Source organism: Lichenostomus cassidix, chromosome 4, assembly GCF_008360975.1.
Source record: "Lichenostomus cassidix isolate B80296 chromosome 4, HeHo_3.0, whole genome shotgun sequence".
NCBI lineage: Eukaryota > Metazoa > Chordata > Aves > Passeriformes > Meliphagidae > Lichenostomus > Lichenostomus cassidix.
Genome location: NC_139484.1, coordinates 69,545,482 through 69,565,263, shown reverse-complemented (window position 1 = coordinate 69,565,263; position 19,782 = coordinate 69,545,482). Strand labels below are relative to the sequence as shown.

Genomic DNA, 19,782 nt, shown 5'->3' with positions numbered 1-19,782 from the left:
AGGCTTCCACCAGTGGGGTTCTGCTGTGTTGGAACCCCTCAGCTCCTCAGCAGTTCCTGAGGTGGTATCTTCTACCCCAACATCGTCTTTCTTAGTGCTTCTTTTCCCTGCTTTTAAAAGAAAGCAAACTATTCTGTGCTACATTTGAAAGAGGTGTGCCCTGAGGGGTAAAAAATAGTCCCTTTCCATCCTTGAGAGGTTGTACTAATTTATAATTACAAGTGAATTTTGCCAGCTGAAGGCAGCTCTTCCACATTTTCCCTGTCCATAGTAGTGCAATGTTGACATAGACATTATTTTTCTATGGAGATAGTATAATTTTGTACTTGGGTGACAGACAGGGAAGCTGTTCATGCCCATAATGAGGAATCTGTAGCAGCAGAATTTTTCCTATCACAGATAATCTGCCTGAAGCTGGTTTGTGTTGTGCTTTAGGTGGAGTGACTGGGGCCTTGGTCTAAGTCCACACTCATCTGATCAAGATAGCTAATGGGCCCTCACTGGCTACTGAGCCTTATGCTCAGACTGGAAAACAATAATTGATCTAGTCCAGGTTTATGTGTTTCTTAGTTTGGCTTGGTCTTTTTGGGTTATCTTTTTAGCATCTGTGTCTTTAAGTCAGCCTTTCTGAGGTGGTCATCTCCTTGGTGATTTCCTCATCTAACTTAACAAATGTGGTTATTTAAATTCTTAGTTCATCTGAACTGCTCCCTTTGCATATTTGCTTTTTCTGAACACGACAGCTTTCCAACAGCTTTCCCTTTCCCTGACTTCCAGTCAGTAAATGAAAGTTGAATGTTCAAGAAAAGTTCAGAACCAAACCTGGATTACAGTAGGTTTATTCATACCTCTCCCAAGCCAATTTGCTGTGCCAGTCATAATGTTCCTTTTTGTGAACTGCTGAGCCTTCCTTGCCAAGGCTAACAATTCATGGGACTCAGTTGGATTGCACGTCCTTCCAATGAACTCAACCCATACATTGCTAAATAAACTGCTGGATAAGTAGGTAAGTAAACTAGAGCTGAAATGGAAGATGCCTCCTGGCCTGATGTAAATGAGCCTTTTCTGATCTGTGAGTAGCTTGCTGACTAACTGTACAAGCTATGCAGCAGAAAAATCTAATCTGCTGTGACAAAGAAAAAGTAATGAATGAATATCTTTGGATCAACAACTTTAGCAACTTTTGCTGGTACTAGCAATATGAAATTCAGAGGGAAGGAATACACTTTTCCACACTATCTATTAGCATTTTTCAGGGAATGGTAAACATCAGCTTCAGAGCAAATGTGAGCCTTTTATTCCCCTAAGTGGATAATCACTTCCTTAGATCTTTTCAAACAATACAATCTGAAGATCAGGTTTCTGCATGCTGTGATCACGTCTCTCTTCCCTGCACACAAGTCAATAACATGCAAAAATAACTTTGACAAATCCATGCAGGATTTCAGTGACTTCTACACCATCCCCAGTCCAGATTTCTTATTTTTTGCATCAACTGGGATGCCTGTTTTGGATATGGCAACATTCCTTTTGCTACAATCAAGTTGATATGTTAAAAAAGTAAAAGAGGGCTACCTGAAATACAGGAAGGATAGCTCAGTCTGAACACTCCTGCAGGTGGTGAACTGTTAGCAATTAAACTTTCCAGACACAACAGACATACCTTAGAATGTTTTAAGTATGTTCTGAAAAAAATCCAGTGATATAGAAATAAATGCAGTGAGGAAAGGAAGGTGCAGATTATCCCTGCTAGTGGCTTAGCTGTGAGGTTATGTCTCCTTAGATCCTTAGCAGCTTGTTTCTGACTGTGTTGCTTCAGTGCTATGACCCACATAGTCTTTATCTTGTCAGCTCTTAAATTCCAGTTTGATGATGCTTTGTTTGTGTTCTGTCAGAACCTTCATTAATTTAATTATCTACATTATCCATATATGAAATCTGTATGGGATGTGGGAGCTTCAGTGAACAGGTCTTGACATTATTTTTCATACACTTTTTAAGTGTGGCAGGACAGGAGAACTGTTTGATGATATGAAGCCTCTCTCCTATAAAGCTAAATACATTTCAATGAAAGCCCTTTTTGAAGAATAATTTAGCAGGAATTGACCAAGGTCCTTTGAAGCAGAGGAAAAGTAGGTTGTTTGCAGGATGCTAGTATTGACTGCACTGGTAAGTGGAGGGGTAAGAAGGTAACTTTTCTGACTTTAGTGCTTACAGGATGCTGGCATGTCTCAAGTTTCTCTTACTTAAAAGCTCAGACTGATTTCTTGAAACCATCTGATATAATGGCCCCAGTACTGCCAATGTCTCATGGAAGTGATTTCATCTTAAAAACCTCTTTTATGTGTGATGGCCTCAACACTCCAGTGTGCTGTTTCACCAAACTGCCTGTTACTCCCCATGTCTCATAATTCACTGTCTTGTAGACTCTTGTCTGGAAGACAACTTTTATTCAGGACAGGATCTATCATTACCATAATGGCATGTAAGCAAAAATCTTGAAGTGTGCTGTCATCTCAAGATGTTGAATCAGAAGAACACAATAATCCATGTTCCAAATTAACAGAACAAACTGGCAGACTGCCCAAGATCATACAATGAAGCACCGTGTAAATATCAGATCCTCTCTGAAACACCAAAAACCAGTTTAGTTTCTTAATAAATTAAGATTAAAATATCCTTTAGCATTATTAAAGTACACATGGTGATGCACAGGCAAGAATTTGCTTGAAAGAACAGTAAATAAATGGACTCCTCCTTTGCAAATATGCAATGACCTAGCTAGTATAAGGTCTAATGATCATTAGAATCACACCAACAATTAATCCAAATGCCCTGGCTGGAACCCAGCCATAGTAATGTAGTTCCACTTGACTGACTAAACTTTTGTAGTTGCAGTGGGTCTGAAGTTCCTGCTCTAATAGTGATAGCAAGTCTACTAAAGAGCCTGTATCTTTTTCCTCTCCTGAACAGTAGCACAACTTTTTCCTCTTTTCTTCCTCAGCTATTACTTCACAAGGTAACAGAATGGAGAACAAGCCACAAAGCAATGGCGTGATGAAGGAAAATAATACAGTGAAGAAAAAAGTGGTGAGTGAATTCATCAAGTCTTCTGTCAAGACACTTGTTTGCTATTTCGGGACTGCAGGTAGAAAATAATTATTTGGAACCCATATGAATGCTTACCCTTTTTTTAGTAGCATATTTAGTTTCTGTAAGTTACCAACAGTGATTGTAGAGGGTCAAAAACTGTGAATGTGTTAAGGTGAGAAATTATGTACATATCAATCTCATTGTATATAAGTATGAACTGAGCTATTTGCACTGCTATATAACATGAAACAAAACAAATCACAGGTGTCTGATTCATCTCAAATACACTCTATATATTCTAGGGGCTTGGTTCTCCTAACTTGACTCTTTGACTGCTTATGAGCTTTCAAAGAGATTATAAATGTTGTCCAGATCGTCTGTCAACATGTACAATAATTTTGTGTGTTAATGAGTAGCATCTGGCTTTCTATTCAAACACTGGTCATCTTGATCTGAGCCAATGACACTTCAAAGCTGCTGCATCAAAAGCTGCTTTCCAGCCTGCTTTACTCAGTGGCATTAACCAAGGATGTCTTTGAGATCTCTAAGCTAGTTCTGAGGTATGTAACATATCAGAAGTGAAAACAGCTCAGATTTACACCAATATTAGCTACAGTCATCTGGGAACAGTTCCCAGATGCACTTAATACTCATCATTGCCAACTAAATGGTGTCATTTAACTCTTAGCAGTTCAAAATTCCGTGTTTGTGAGTAGCTACCTTCAAACATAATAGCTGAAAGCTTTTATCTTCCCTGGTAGCATGTCTAATTCCCATCCTTTGCACAGCAGTAGTGTGGCGTGTCAGATCTAAACCTCCTAAGGCTGTGGAAACATCCTTAACATCTTAATTGGCTACAAGTCTTGTGGTACCTTCGCTTTGCAGCCTCACGGGAAAAGTCTTCCCCACCCTAGACTAGAGCCTTGCCCACGGAAAGGCTGCCCAGGTCTCCAGGCTGGACCCAGCGGCAGAGATGCCCTGCAAGCCGTGGTCTCCCAGCCCCGGCGCCACTCGGCGGGTGGGTCGCGATGGACACCGAGTCGCGACATTCCCCTGCCCTAGCTGCGCTGCCGGGTAAATCCCCGCGGAGGGACGGGGGCTGCCGGGCAGCCACAGGGCGGACACATCGCCCTCAGTTCTGTGCGAGCACGCAGAGCAGTGAGCTGGTGCACCCCACGGCCCGAGCCCTGCCCGCAGCCGCTCCGTCCCCCCCGGGAGCCGCGTCCTCCCGCGGCGGGGCTGGCCGGGGCTGGCAGGGGCAGGGGCAGTGCTGCCGCGCCCCCGAGCACCCCGAGCGCCCGGCACGGCCCGTCACGGCCCCCTCGCCGCCCCTCGCCGCCCCCCGCTCTGCCCCGGGGATGCGCGGCCGTTGCGGGCCGGTGGCAGCGGCATGGCCGGAGCGGCACAGCCCGAGGGGGACGCGCTGGTCAAGCGGCGAGCTGCGGGAGGCGGCCGAGCCCGCCGGGGCGTAAGTAGCGCGGGGCAGCTTTCCGTGCCGCGGGAATGCCGCAGCCCTTTCCGCGGAGCGGGAGCGAGCCCGGCGGTGCGGGACGGGAAGCTCGGCCTGCGCTGCCCGCGCCTGGGGAGCATTAACGGGACAAGGGGTGATTCCGATCCTCTCCGGCGCGGTGGGAAGGGAGGGACGCGAGGCTGGAGCGCGGAGGCTGCGGGAGCGGAGAGCAGCCCGGCGGAGCTCAGGTTGCACAGCCCTTCCCCGCTCGGAAAGCTGTCGGTGCCGCTGCCGGCGGTGGGCAGAGCTAAAACTACCGCAGCCGCAGAGCCGGGCCCCGAGGGTGGGCGAGGGGCAGCGCGGGGCCGCGGTGTGCCCGGCCGGGAGCGCAGCCGGTGCCGCGGGAAGCGCCGGGCGGAGGGAGCAGCGCAAGGAGAGGGCGCGGCTGCTGGTGCCTCTCTGCTCCCCAGCACCACCCGTGCTGGCAAGCTCTCAGGGCAAGGGCAGAGCCCCAGAGACAGAGACGGAGGTTTCCCTTCACCCCCCTCAGCCCCGGGGACAGAGCAGCCGCAGGGCGCCGGGTCCGCGGGCACCTGCTGGGAGCGCCCGGCTTGCCATTGAGGGCATCCCCGGTAAGGCGCTCCAGAGTCCAGCTTCCCTGAGTCAACAGAAAGTCTTAGCAATGCCTGTTTAAAACTATTAAAACTTCCTTATGCATGCATGCAATGTTTGCCACTATCAATTGTGTTTAATATTAGTGCAAGAAGGGGTTTATAACTAACTAACCAAAGCACAATGCTCTAAACCATGTTTTGAAAACTGAAATGCAAACTGAAATGTAAACTGTCATGCATTAAATTAAAAAAAAAAAAAAAAAGAAAAGAAAAAAAGACTATTTGAGGCTCATGGTAGCCAGCACGAATAATTACACTGCATACTGAACAAGGACTGGAGTTGAGAAAAGCACCAGCAGACCACAGTGCCCTGGGATCTGTGATTAGACCAAAAATGTGGGCTTTCACATATTACAGTGTTCAGGTGTCTGGAGGTCTTTGCTGTGAGCTGACGTGCAGCTTTCCTGGCTGAGCCCTGATTGCTGCGGTGACAGTCACACATTCCTGCCCTTGGGCTGACAGCAGCGTGAGCATGAGCACACACATGGCCGTGAAGCCAAGGAACACCTATGAAGGAGGCGTGGCTGCCTTTTTATTCCCTGGCCATTGCAAAAGACATTGCGGGTCGTGTTTCTCTTTCCTTTCCTTTTACTAATGTTGCCACAGGGTTCATATCTTTTTGAGCAACAGTTTGATTTTTTTTTTTTTTCACATTCTTGCTTCATTGTGCTTTCGTCTTTATCTGGTGTTGCTGAAGCTTGAGCAAATATTTAAAATACTGAATGAGGGGACAGGTCATGGAGAAGCTGAAGTTCATGTTCCAAGTTCCAAAACCTCTGAATTGAGCAGGCCTGAGGTTTTCTGCAGCAGCTTGTATACTTAAAAACTTCATATTGAATAAGTTTCTAAACCCAGCTATTACCCTGTGGGGTTTTCTAAGCATTTCTGTGATTTGCCCTACATTATCTTCCACTTAGCCTCAAGTACATATAATTTGCCTGTGATGAAAAGCTTATACATACATTGATGTTTTTAATAACCATTAGGTTATAAGTTCCAATTAATTTTGCCTGCAGGATTTTTCTGATGGGTCTAACGTTGTTGGAGTAAAACCCTTTGCAAATATTGCTTCAAGATTACTGCATAACACTAGGGAACTCATGCTTATTGTTTGTGAACCCTTTGGGAGCAGTCTGGTAGACGACCAGGAATATTTGCCCCAGCATCATTCATTCAGAGTAGTAGCAATTTCTTCTAAATGTAGGAATTCCTGTGCACAGCAGAGAAATAATAAGCACCTAATATGAGGTGTTATCATCAGAAATTATATAAAGCCTTGTGTTCAAGTTGCTACATTTTGCTAGGAAAGTCATAGTGCAAACCATGTGTGTGTGTGGCTGGCTCATTTTAAGAACCTGGCTAATAATAATAAATTGTGTTTGGCTTATGTAATGATCTCAACGGGATACATTTCTTACACAAGGCTTTTCCCCCCTGCACACTTCCTCTTGACCTGACCAAAACCAGGCTGGTTAATGAACTGTGTAATCTCTTAAAAGGTTCCCACATCATGTGGAAGAAGTTAAAAACACTCAGCTGCCCTACAGGGTGCATTTTGAACGCTCAGAATTGGCAGCTGTGAGTGTGGCTGACCCCACAAGTGCTGAGCTGTACACGGTGCTCCTCACCCTGTGGCACCTGGGTATCTGATCCTTCATCTGTGGGTCACAAGTCTGTGCTGACAGTGTGGCACAGGAGCTCTGGCACATGCCAAGGGCTGTGCTGTGTTTGCTTGCCCTGCCATGCCTGCAAGGCTGGTGCTGCTTGTTCCAGTCCGCTGTCACTGCTGCTATGCCATGTGCCAGCTGCACAAACCTCGTTCATGCTCCACACCTTCATTTCCCAAAGCGAGCACACAACAGAATGTATTGACTCATTAACCTGGTGTGGTGTGCTGAGGGATATGGCTGAAGCTGGGTTTTTTAGGCCTGCTTAAGCAGGTCTTCTGCCTTTTGAAAGTATTGAGGTTTCAGTGAGCGAGGAGGCTGGGCATAAATGGCAGTGAGCTGTGCCTGAAAATCTAGATTCTTATGGTTGTTTTTTAAATTGAAAATGTGTCAAAAAGCCATCTATTTTAACTTAGTCAGAGGTGTCTTTCATGATCTACAACATCAGATTGGCAATTGACTAGCCACCAAAACACTAACTTCAATATCTCTTGGGAACGGCTGGGAATGGTGTCTTCTGCCACAGAACTGGGTGGCAGGAAGTAATACTGGGGAAGATGGAAAGGACCCTAAAATGCAAAATCCCTAAAATCAAAACAGTTCTACCTTTTATTCAACAGCTGATGTGGAAGAAGAAATTGCTTGCAGAGGTGGGCTAAAAAGAGTATGAGGAGGATGAGGGGAGATGTGGGGAGGAAGAGGTACAGGTGTGTCACTGGGAAAAGGGCAAATGAGTTTCCCCTGGAAAGTGTGTGTGGCAAAAAGTTACTGTCAGAAACTTTCATTTGGGTTACAGAACTTAGTCTGTAGGGATAATTTTAACCTTTTTGGTCACAATTTTATAAATCCTTGTGGGTGTGGATGGCACACCATCATGAGTTTTCATCCAATTCAGATCTACCCACAGACCTGTGGTATCACATATATGCTGTACCTTACTTCACTGTGTTAGTGACAGACTGTCAACAATATCCTTTGCTGAGATTATGCTTCCCCAGCATTTTACTTTTTGGTGTGGGGGCTGCTAGAACGCTTGCAGCAGAGCTGTGTGAGGTTGAAAGAAGTTCAAATGTTCGCTTATGCCTCTGTAGATGTTAACTAAGATGCTGTCACTTCAAATTTAATGTTTCTCAGATTGAGCAAGGGAAGTGTTTCAGGCTATTATTCTGCAGCAAGGACAGCTGCCTGGAGAAGCTATGCAAAATAGCTAAGGAGTGTTTAAAACCTGCGGTACATTAATTTTAAGTATACTAACAATGGCTGCATCTTTCCTTTGTTTTTCAGAATTGGTCTGGAAGTCTTATTTTAGCCTCTTTAACTGGCGCTTTTGGGTCGTCTTTTCTTTACGGTTACAATCTATCGGTGGTGAACGCTCCCGCAGCGGTAAGTGACCGAAAAAAGCGGAATTTAATGTCAGTAGAGGGCAGCCGTGTCCAACTATTGCGCTCCTCAGCATCCTGCCTTTATAGTCCTCTTGGTTACATAGTAGAAGGGGATTAAATCTCATATGGTGACTTTCCTTTGCCCGGAACCTTCTTTCTGTTCCCCACGAGGTTTTTCCATAAATTCATTAGCTGCTAGAGAGCTAAATGCCACTGTTGAGGTGAATGGATCCACAAGGTTTTCTTCCCATTCTCCTGGGTGCAGACTAATCGTAAATCTCTTTGCACACTTTTATGTGATAAAGTATTTTTAATATCTGATGGGTGAGTATTCAATAGCTGCAAGCACATGTTCAGGAGCTTCTTTTCACATCATGCAATTCTAGAGGTTTGCACAACATTTCATTCCCACAGTACTGATATTATAAATAATGCTTCTGTTTTCCTCTTCAATAATGGGCCTCCTCTTCTGTGTTTTGTTGTGATGCCTTGTTTGGTTATGAATTCTAAACCTCTGGGTTGGCCATCTATTAGGTAAAGCGTGGGACAGATTTGATGAACAGAGCACTGTAAAATCAGTATAAAAATTTGTGGGGATTTCATTAAAATATCACTTATTGCAAATGGAAATATGAATATTTTGTTTTTACCCTGGCTGTCTAGAGACCCTCAATTCAGTTAAGCACAACAGTAAGCAATTCAGTGGGGTAGCAAGCAACACTATTTTGAAAAGTGGCTAGTAAATATTGGGAATTAACTGTGGAAATTCCATTTCAAAATAGTTCTATTCCAAAGCTAAGCTCCTTCTTTTATGAAAATCTCCTATTAAAATGTGTGGCTAGATTTCCACCTGAATAGGTTTTTCATGTTACAGATGAATGCAGTATTTATGCAAATAATGAAAGAAGCAATTTTTTAAATTTATGTTTCATACATGCATTTCATTTGGTAAACTGTTGACCCAAAGGACTAGGAAGAGACTCAACCTATAGAAATTTTTAATTGCTCACTTCATAATTTCTCAGAGTTTTCTTCAAGTTGTTGGTGGTTTATATACTGATAATTCAAGGCTGGATGAATTGGATGTTAATTCTAGCATGACATGTCCAGGCATCACTTCACCTTGCAGTCATCAGAGGATAAACATGGCTTGGAAAAAAACAGCAAGGAGATGTAATTTTGTGAGCAATGGTATTGATTTTCCTGATGGTAAAAATCCTTCCTGAACCACACTGGGGCTGTCAACAGAGCAGTGAGAATGAGGAGATTTCTAAACTTTTAAGTACCATTTAAAAAATAGACTGTCCTGGTAGTCAGAGCTCTCCTGTCACTTTCTGCTGGAGTAAAGGAGAGAAAGGATGACAGGATGTGCTCCTTGGCAACACTCAGCTCTGTTTGAACCATGTGATAGATTACAGTGGTGATCAGTGTGGGTGGAGAGGTTGAAGGTGTAACTGTTCAGTGATAAATGGTAAATTCCAGGTTTTGTGCTTAAAAGTACTTCTAGGATAGCCCGTTTTGGTTTCAAATCTTTAGTGTGGCTTTTGGACTGAAACTGGGCACTGTGCTGATGGCTTTGGTCACACCATGACAGGTATGCATGAAGAGTCCCTTGGTGTTTCAGTGTTTGAGAACTTTGTATCTTTCATATTCATGTGAAGCCATACATTAGCTAGGGCTGAGGAGTAGTCCATAACAGTAGTTGATATTGACTGTTGACTAAAATACAGAATGTTTCCAGGATCCTGGAACTAAGCATGTCAGCAGGACAACTGAGCTGACAGTGAGGGAAGTTAATTTAAGATTGAAATGTTGAAGAATAATTTGTAAATTCTTGTGCCTATTTTCTTTCGGTGCCAGAAATTGTGTCAGCTCATCAAACCACAGGGAAATTCTCCTGTAGTTCTCACTGGTGAGCTTTATTTCAGGTCATCTTGTGAGGCACAGTTAGTCTAAATGCCTGATTGTTGCAATGGGGAAATAAGCTGCATATACTCTGTTCAGAGATGAGATTGTTTCCCACTCAGTTCCCTGTTGTTCTGTGGGAAAGAGCATGGCCCATCACAGGTATGATTCTCTGAGAAACCCAGAATTACAAGTCTCCATGGGCTTGTTCAAAGAGTTAGCAGAATTTATTTAAAACATATGAGAACATTTAGCAAGAAAAAGGATTTAATTGAATACAAGCTGAAGCTGTCTTTTTCTGAGCTGAGTTTCTACAGTTTGTTTCATGGACTGATTGTGGGCAGTGCCTGTGAAACAATGATGTGCTTTGTGCTCTGTGCAGGATGCAAAGTCCCTGCTACTCTTGGCTTTGCAGCCCTTGCCCCCTTCCCACAGGAGGCTGCAGCTCTGAATTCCTGTGGCACAAACATTCAGCCTGCTGTGACAGCTGGTTCAGTAGTTGTCACTGTGTGTGAATGACCTCTGTAACGATGGGTAAAACAAGGAAAATACTTGCCTTGTATTTAAAATATATCCATTAGATTCACATATATAAAAAAGTATATCTATTCCTTGTATTCCACTTTTCTTTCTCATCCTAGCACTACTGTCACAATGAACTGAGGCAACTGAGACAACAAGATACTGGTATCAGTCAGCTACCATTTTTTGTAGGCTTTATTTAGGAGCTAAAATTTTTGTATACACATTTATGCCTCTAGTGTTATTAAGTTACCTGATCAAAATCCAAAAGGAGCCTTTCCACAGAATTCAATGGATTAAAATCCAGTGGATTTGTCTATCAGGTTTTGTTTCATGTGCATCTCCTGAAAAGCTGTTTTACTAGCTTCCTATTTATTGGCAATGTGAATCCAGAGAGAGGTGTTGGTATGTGTCAGAGCATCCATCTCTCTGTTACTATTGAGTGCTGTAGTTTGTACTTTCTTTTCTTGAATATTTGCAGTTATTCGATGTCTCCTTGTAAATAACTAAACTATGCTGAGAAAATTAGTCATAACACAAGGGAAGAGTAATTAACATATTATTTTTAGTCATTATCATTAAGAAATTCTAATGGTGTTCTAAAAGTATTTTCTCTTAGTATTCATTACTATCAGAAATTAATTTCAAATAGACAAGATGTCTGAATCTAAATATAATCTGAGTATTGGTGTTAAAGAACTAAGATGTTACTACTTGATTTAACGGCAGGTTCATTTGGAAGCTTAGTGTGAGACTCTTCTAAATGATTAAAGCACCAAATAATAGACTTTTCTTCTCCTTTTTTTTACATTTTTTAAAATGTTTTTTTCCCTGTCTGTTTAGAAACATTTAAGATAGGATTGGAGAAATAACCCTGTTCTCCTTTTAATCCAGGGCACAAGTTTACTAGAAACTTGATAGACAGAAGAGAGGAAACTGTATATTCTACCTGCACCTTTCTTAGGTACTTTGCAGATGGAGAGGTGACGATTCAAACTAAAAAGCCCTCAAATCAAATACTTCATGTGTCCAAGGCCAGACTCTAGGTAAAGTTTGAAATTCCTAGTTTGAATTCCTAGGGAAAATGTAGTAGCTTATACTGCTGAGTCCTGTCCCAGGATGATTTAGGAGCTGTTACATCCTGAAGGAAATCAGAGAAGAAACTGGGAAAAGGTGCCAAGATAAACTTCTGACACTGTAGAGCTTGAGAGCTTTTCACAAGTGTGTTGAGCCCTTCACTGTAGTGACTGCAGCTGCCTGGCACTGTGTCCTTGCCAGACCATCAGGCACCACGGTAGCATTTCCTTGGTTTTGAAATGGGAGCAGCGTAAAAACAAGGAAGCTTGACTAAAAAGAAAGTAAATAGGTGATGTTTTGGCAGGAAATACAGAGACTGTGTTAAAATGTCTTCCTGGAGCTATGACATCTTTACCTTTTCAAAAGAAGAACTTGGTACTGCAATTAAACATCAGGGAAAGGAAGTTATTAGAACTTCAAAAACCTAGTATTGTGCACATGTGAGGAAAGCAGAAAAAGAGTGTAAACTTTGGCACATTAAAGGCTAAAGAGTGATCTAGTCCTGAATATTCCTATCTACCTGTGGGATTTTTTGCCCACCCTGTTTGTGACTGCCTTATAGTTATTTGTATATATGCTTGGACTGATTCAGTTAGTTTTATTGCAGTTGTTTGTACAAATGAGGCCCCTTTTTTTGGAGGAGGGAGATAGAAGAGCAATTCCTTCAAGCAAGCTACTGGGTTTTTTTTTGTTTTGTTTTTTAATTCTGTTTCTCTCAATTGTATTCTTAAAGTGTGATTTTTTTTCACACGCATTTTTATTATGTATTTTCTTTCAGTATATCAAGAAGTTTTACAATGAGACTTGGGAGAGGAGATATGGCTTCTCAGTGGATGAAGGCACACTGACACTCCTCTGGTCCATCACAGTTTCTATTTTTGCCATCGGTGGCCTTGTGGGTGCCATTATTGTTACCCCAATTGTGAAGTTCTTTGGAAGGTAAGTGCTCTGGAAAACTTGCATTTTCTAAAGCAGTTCTCACTTAGTGTCTCTAGAAGGCTTTACTTTTATTTAAGAAAAAAAATTAAACATCTTTAAATCCTGAAAACTTACTATGCATTGTTTGAGTCTCAGAAGCCATTTGCTCTGAATGGGCAGTGGGCTGGGATGTCAAGGAGGGTGACTTGTCAAGAGTGCCAAAGGAAAATACCATAAAATGGAAAAGATTTCCCAAAGGATTGGTAGATTCTTGTTTCATGAGTCTACTGAGTATCTTACTGTGAACAAACAAAGCTATCAACATATCTCCTTTGCTTCTTAACAGCATTTGTTGTCATATGGTAATAAAATTTATTCTTTCTTTTCCTTCCTTGTGTCAACTTAATATATAGTTTGAATAACTGGACTAGGATGAAGTTCACATGTGGTCTCCCCCAAGAAGGGGTGATGCCATCCATGTTCTGTACAATGCAGTATTTGAACAAGTCTTGACCATAGGGAATATGAGTATTTAAGGAATGTTTCTGTTGTTGTGTTGTTTGCATTTTTGCTGCAGGTAGTAACTAGATATTTCTGTCAAGTTTTTGTGTCATACAGTCTTTCAAAGAGAATTTTTAAATAATTTGTAATTTATCTATATTTAAAAGGGAATGGAAAAACTCCACCATTGTAGCATTCATCATAACTGCTCATTTGGATTTTCCTTAATTTTAAATTCAATATTATTTGATATCTTTTAGTCAGTTAAATCACAGGAAAATGCCATCATGGAGGCTTAAATATAAACATAAATCTCAAGTGTTCTTACTTTTCTGTTTTACATTTTGACTGTTTTCATTAGACTGTACTTTCCTAGGTCTATTTGTCATTCTCCCACCTTGTCCATATCTCATTTTTCATTTCAAAGAGGGTATTTTCAGGTTCCTCCATTTCATGCTTACAGCAAGTCAGTCTTCTTAGCTGTTACCCTTTCTTCATGAATTTATTTTGTCATTTCAGCACTTGATTTTCAAGTCTTAAATATTTTCCATAGTCACATTATTTATTTTTTTTAGGTTTTCAATTTCTTCTGCCAAACCATGCATTTGGCTTTAACACAGCTGTTAGAAATATGAAACTGTGCCTGTCTCAGACTGATTAATTTCCAGAATATTGCTGAGTCTTTATACATGAAGTGAAGTAAAAATGTGTCCACAGAAGGCTTGAATTTTCAGTGAAGGGTAAACCAGCTTTGTGTGCAGGTTGGTCTCTGTTTTAGATACACCACTTTGGTTGGAGCTGGTCAGATTTCCAGGGCAGACCTTTACACTTGCAATCTCTGTTCCTGTTTATTAGGTTTATCTCCATTAAGCCACAAAAAGGGCTCTGTTATAGATACAGTGGGTATCTGGAGCAGGGTTGGGAAGAGGCTGTGTGAATAAAAGCTGCTCACCAAAGAGTGGTTCTTGAGTTTGCTGTTCTCACTGCAGTGTGTTTGTCTGGTCTAGGAACCCAGACTGACACATCATTATGGTAATTGAGGAGCACATTGTGAAACGTTGACAGAACAATAAAATACTTTGCTGTTAAATTGCTCAAGTGTAGGATGGAGGGTTGTGTGTATGATGAAGCCGAGATCCATTTACACTGACACAGAATAATGAGCTAAGGGGGATTAAAAGCATTAGTCAGAAATAATGTATGACTTTAAAAGAACACTCTTGAATCATATTGCTGTAAGGTTAAAAACAAAAATTCCAAATTACTGGATTCCTAGGCCCTATTTACTTCAAGAGACATGTAGAGTAATTTTTTGAAAGGGAACCTTCATCCACATAATCATAATTCCCATGCTCAGATGTGACTTTAACACTTCATAATTTAAATTCTTTTCTTCCAATGAAGAGAGTCTGCTGTTGCTAATCCAGGGCACCCAGAGCAGTATGCTCAAGGCATTGTTTAGGTCACTGCTATGGAGATATTTTAGGCTGAGCATCACAACAGGCTGCTCTCCTTCCCCTTGGTCCCACAGCCAGTGAGCACACCCAGTGCCTTCAGTGAGAGAAGGGACAGTGAAAGGGTTTGGGCTCAGTGTATAGCAACTTCCCTGTGCACTCCTTGTTTCTCACCCCTCCTGTGCTCCAGTGTGAGTTCCCATGGACCACAGTCCCTCTGGGAATGTCCCTGCTCAGGTCTGGATCACCCTCTGCCCCACTGACCTTATTGTGCCCTCCTCCCATCTCCTCACAGAAGTCACCCCTGCAGCCCCTTTACTTCCAAAACCTTGCCACAGACACTATGAAGTAACCCCCTAAACAGTGTGTTTTCTTGTTTTTCCTTTTCAGCCTGTCAAGACCTTTGTTTTTTCATGCTTAGTTAGGCTGTGCTTTTCTCTTCCCAGCGGCATAGTATAAGGGTTCGCTGGCCAACTTTTTTTTTTAAAAAATGTGTATTTTGTAGTTTTTATTCAAATTAAAGGAGAAAAAAATAGTATCTTCAGATGAATGTATAAGACTTGTTTGACCTGAATGAAAATTTTGTTTCCATTTTGGACATTATTTATATCACTTCAGCCATTTCAGAGTGTATATCCATTTGAACAATCTGTTTCAAATAGTACACTCATCACTCTTGATGGCTGTGTTGTGTAGATTTTAAATTAATTGTATCTCATTTTTCAATCTTCAAGCCCTATTGTTAATTCAGTGTTCAAAACTCACTAGAAAGCAGGAAGAGTAACTAAAAATAGAAGTATTTGTATTGGTTTGAAAACAAACCAGTGGGAGATTGCAAGTCAGGATTAAAATTTAATAGGAAAAATTTTAAAAAAGTGAAATAATTCAAAGAAAATACTGACAGAGTCAGATACAACCTGACACCCTGTTAATCAGGATGATGGCAGCAGTCCAAGTGAAGCAGTTAGGTTGAAGCAGTGATCCTGTGGAAGGTCTGGTCTCCACCTGAAGCTCCAGTGGTAGCTCTTGTCCTCTGGGAACCCAGCAGACAGAGCTGCCTTGGGCAGTTCCCAGGCCAGGTTATATCCAGGTGGGAATGCTTGGCTCCTCCCTCCTGGGTGGAGCATCTCACAATAGGATGAGATAATTCCATGAGTCATGCAGTTGGTTCTTGATAGCTCATTGACAGTTATCAGGGGTGAGTCACAGCAGGAGATAACAGCTAATGCTGCACAGCTGGTGGTAATAGAATACTAAATACATCTGTATTGTAACCTAGGACAGTATTAAAAACATTTCCTTTCAAAAATGTATGCATCTGTTGTGAGCAGTTGGGTGATTTATTCAATGTATGGGAGATTTCCAGCTGATACCTGCATGTTAAAAAGAATCAGAACTGCTGGGTCTGTTTGCTACCTGCTCTAGAAAGGAAAGAGGTAGACAGCCTTCCTTGTCAATCTTCTTCATTTGAATTGATGGCTCCCTCAAACTTGAGCAGAAAGTTCTGACAAATGAAAACTGAATGTAGTGGAGCTGTTGGCAAATGAGAAATTTAGATGTTTTTGTAATTTTAAAATATGTTTTTCTGATTTTGTTCATATTTTTAACAAAGTGATAATTTGCCATAAGAGTACTTCTTTTATTTGAAAAAAAAAACCTGTTTATTTAACTGTTATAGAGTTAAATAATTTTAAAAGTGGGGAAGAAATATGTTAATTTGTATTTTGGTGAATTCCAGCAATTTTTAGAAAAGGGTTGATTTTTATTACTTGAATGAGCCCAAGTGTTTTTACTAACTCTACAAGTAGGAAATAATTTTCCTCACTGTATGTTTTTAATATGGAGGATTTAAGGATGAATTACAATGACATAAATACATCATGGTTGAGAAGTTCTCAAAGTGGAAAAAACTATATGTAGTATTAAAGTGCCTGTAGTTTTATCAGCTCATTGCCATTTGAAGTACATTCTTTGGTTTCCCCATGCAGACATCTATCCAGAGTATGCTTATTTATATTCATGCACAGAGCCTCAGGCCTGGCACTTGGGTTTTTAGGATGCATTGGATGGCTCCTTGCTGTGCTTTTGAAGTACAGCTCTTTAGTTATCTATGTTATGTTTTCCTTTAAACTGTGCTGTAGGTTTCAGACTCTATCCATGTGGGTATAGTGCTGTTTTTCGGAGCTCTACACAACATCTAGGAGGCAGTGTTTGTTATTTATAGATATTTAAGAATAATAGCTTAGAGTGCTTCTAGTATAACTGGATTTAATTGCCATGATGCTGGTTTCTACCTTAACCTCTTTTCCTTGTAGGAAATGCACCTTGGTGCTCAACAATGTGTTTGCAGTGGCAGCTGCCCTGTTGATGTCCCTCTCCTTGCTGGCAGGGTCGTTTGAAATGCTCATTCTGGGCCGCATTATCATGGGTATTGATGCAGGTAAGCTTTGGTCACACTCTGCATGTCTGAAATGCTTGTGCCATGCAGAAACTGTCTCCTTTCCCCTGGTTAGAGCTTGCTTTACATTAAAGAGGCATTCCAGGGACTAGCTGTAGCCACACTGATTTCACTGGGAGAGAACAGCAGGCTAAGGGCTGGAGGATCTGATGTTTGGAGAAGACATTGGAATGTTTGGTCACTGCTGCTGACAACCCTGGTTTTTCCCCCATCTTTCCTCTTCCAGCCCTGGTAGAGTGTATCTGTTTCCATGCCATGAAACTCCCTTGGCTAGGAGGGTATAATCTGTTTATTAGCACTGCTTGCTGCTGTGTGTTTAGAAGCTGTTGGACTTCATGTCACTACAGCAGGACTAAGGAAGGTTTGGTACCTCATCAATTGTCCTAGCAGTATAGTCTTCCCAGTTTCAAAGTAAACCAGGCATAAAGACCAAAATAAAGATTATTCTGGCACTGCAGCACCAGAATAGTCTTGCAGCTAGAAGGAAGGGTCTCTGCTAATTTTTATCTCAGATTACCACCAAACGACTAAACTTCTGGGGCTGTGCAAACATTGTCATTGTACTGACCAGGGCCATGCATTTGTTTTCTCCTGGCTTTGAGCAGAACTCCAGCTCCTATTTTATGCCTATTGTGAAGAGTTTATTGCAGCTGTAATTGAGAGGAACATCTGCTAATAGTGTTTACAGTAAAAATACTTCATCTGACAATGTCTGCTCTGTCTGGCTGATGCATTGGGTTGTTTTTTTTCCTTACCCAGTGCTAACATGATTTTGCTTGCTTTGGGATGAGCAAATTTAAAACATAAAATCTATTCTCCTGGAAATCCTCATTTCTGAGTAACTTTTGGTACTCCTCATGAAAAAGCAGCCCACGCACATTGCTGTAGATCTGTAACAGATAATCAGTCCCATAGTTATTAAATGGTGTGAGAGTAATTAGACATGCAGGGAAAATAATTCATGTTATCTGTGGATAGATATAATCCTGCTCCTTACTTGTTTTTATGCCACCCTTATGAGCAGATTACCATTTAGACTCCTTTCAATAGAAATTTGTTGCATACCTGGCATAATGAAAAGATATTTTTACTTAATGTATGGGTTTTGTTCTTCCTTTTGTAGGCATATCCTTAAGTGCTCTTCCCATGTATTTGAGTGAAATATCTCCTAAGGAAATCCGTGGTTCATTGGGTCAGTTCACAGCAATTTTCATTTGCATTGGTGTTTTCACCGGTCAAGTTTTGGGGCTGCCAGAAATATTTGGGCAAGTAAGTATTTAACAGTTCTGTCAAAAAACACAAGCATGCTCTAAGTGTCATATTTTCATATTTTGACTGGGTTTTTTACAAAAGAGGAAAACAGAAACTTTTTTGTTTTGATTTGAAGCACTTTGAAAAGTAGTTTCCTCCATGTCCTGTAAAAGTGTGAATGTGAACCTAAGTTTGGTATCTGTGGCCAGCAGTTTCAACAGCTTGAGTGGTTTGTGTGTGTCCATGTGTGGGTCCCCTTTCCCCCTTTTCTTGATGTACATTTATTTTTTCTGGTTTCCAGTTTCTTTGAGCATCATGGAAATGCTGAAGAGTTTTTATATTTTTGATTTTTAATTTTTCAGTATGAGGTAGAACTGAAAAAGGCTTGGTTAGAGTTACTTTGAGAACCTGAATGGAAAGACTCTTAGTTATTATAGTGTTCCTTGTAATGTATTCCTGCTTTTAGACTAAGTGATAGAGGTTAATACATACCTTTATGGGAAGATTACCTATTCAGATAAGAGGCTGCCTTGGTGTCGTAAGCTGAGATTAACTTGGTGGCCACTGGATGTCATCATTACTCTGAATAAATGAACTCGAGTTGTGTTCAGGCTGGCACTTGGAAATACAGTCAGAGAATGGATAAGGTTGGAAGGAACCACAGTGGGTCATATGATCCAACCACATACTTTCCATTCAGAGATAAATCTACAAGGCAGTGTAGAGGAAATATCTGCAGCAATCCTCTCACAATGAGCCTTGAACTCAGAATCCCTTCTGACAGCCAGAAAAAGTAGTAAACAGTTGAAAAGTGAGAGGAGCTTGTCTTTCTCTGTCCATCTAAATGCAACTCCTTTGTAAATAAATGATACCATCCTCCCTGACACTTTTATTATTATCTGACCAGATTTCTTATTCTGTCCATTTATTCTCTTCAGCTCTCCTGGAGGCAAATAGCTTGATTCAATTTACCCTTTATTGAAGGATAGATTTCTCCCCTGTGCCTCCAAAGCAGCAGATTTTGTGAAAAAAATTAAAGCAGCTTTTACTGACTTTCGTTGTGTGGCTTCTGCAGATGTCCCTTCTCTTGCCTTGGACCCCAGTCTGCTACAAATGAGTGTATTAAATATCAAGAGGCCAATTTGATTTCTTAAAATATATGTCAGCCCTTATGTAGTAGGTTTGTTTTCAATTTGGGTTTTTGAAAAATGCATACAAAAAGGTGAGGTGTCATGCAAGCTCTTATTCCTTAATTTCAGCTCATTCTTGCTGGTTTTATTTCTCTTCTTTCCTTCCTTTCATCCCCATTGCTTCCTCTACCAAACTATGGAGGTAGTGTTTGTTTCTGCTTCTACAACCTGCGTAGTGTGAAGTTAATTAATATCACAACATTAAAGGTAGATATTAATTTACATAAGAAGAAATATGCT

At 41.3% G+C, this 19,782-nt stretch overlaps 1 protein-coding gene across 6 annotated transcripts in view; it reads left to right on the top strand.

Moving 5' to 3' along the window:
• The window catches only part of SLC2A9 (solute carrier family 2 member 9), a 105,167-nt gene that overhangs the window by 21,148 nt on the left and 64,237 nt on the right, over positions 1-19,782 (top strand). For 5 of the 6 annotated variants that reach the window (XM_085059813.1, XM_085059814.1, XM_085059812.1 and 2 more), the window contains exons 2-6: positions 3,005-3,090; positions 8,169-8,267; positions 12,549-12,709; positions 16,959-17,083; positions 18,225-18,370. In XM_085059813.1, coding sequence (XP_084915939.1) covers positions 3,028-3,090; positions 8,169-8,267; positions 12,549-12,709; positions 16,959-17,083; positions 18,225-18,370 — 594 coding nt within the window. In that variant the 5' untranslated portion in view covers positions 3,005-3,027. Of the gene's footprint in view, positions 1-3,004; positions 3,091-4,407; positions 4,562-8,168; positions 8,268-12,548; positions 12,710-16,958; positions 17,084-18,224; positions 18,371-19,782 lie in introns of those variants that run through there. The other variant, XM_085059811.1, reaches the window with a different exon arrangement.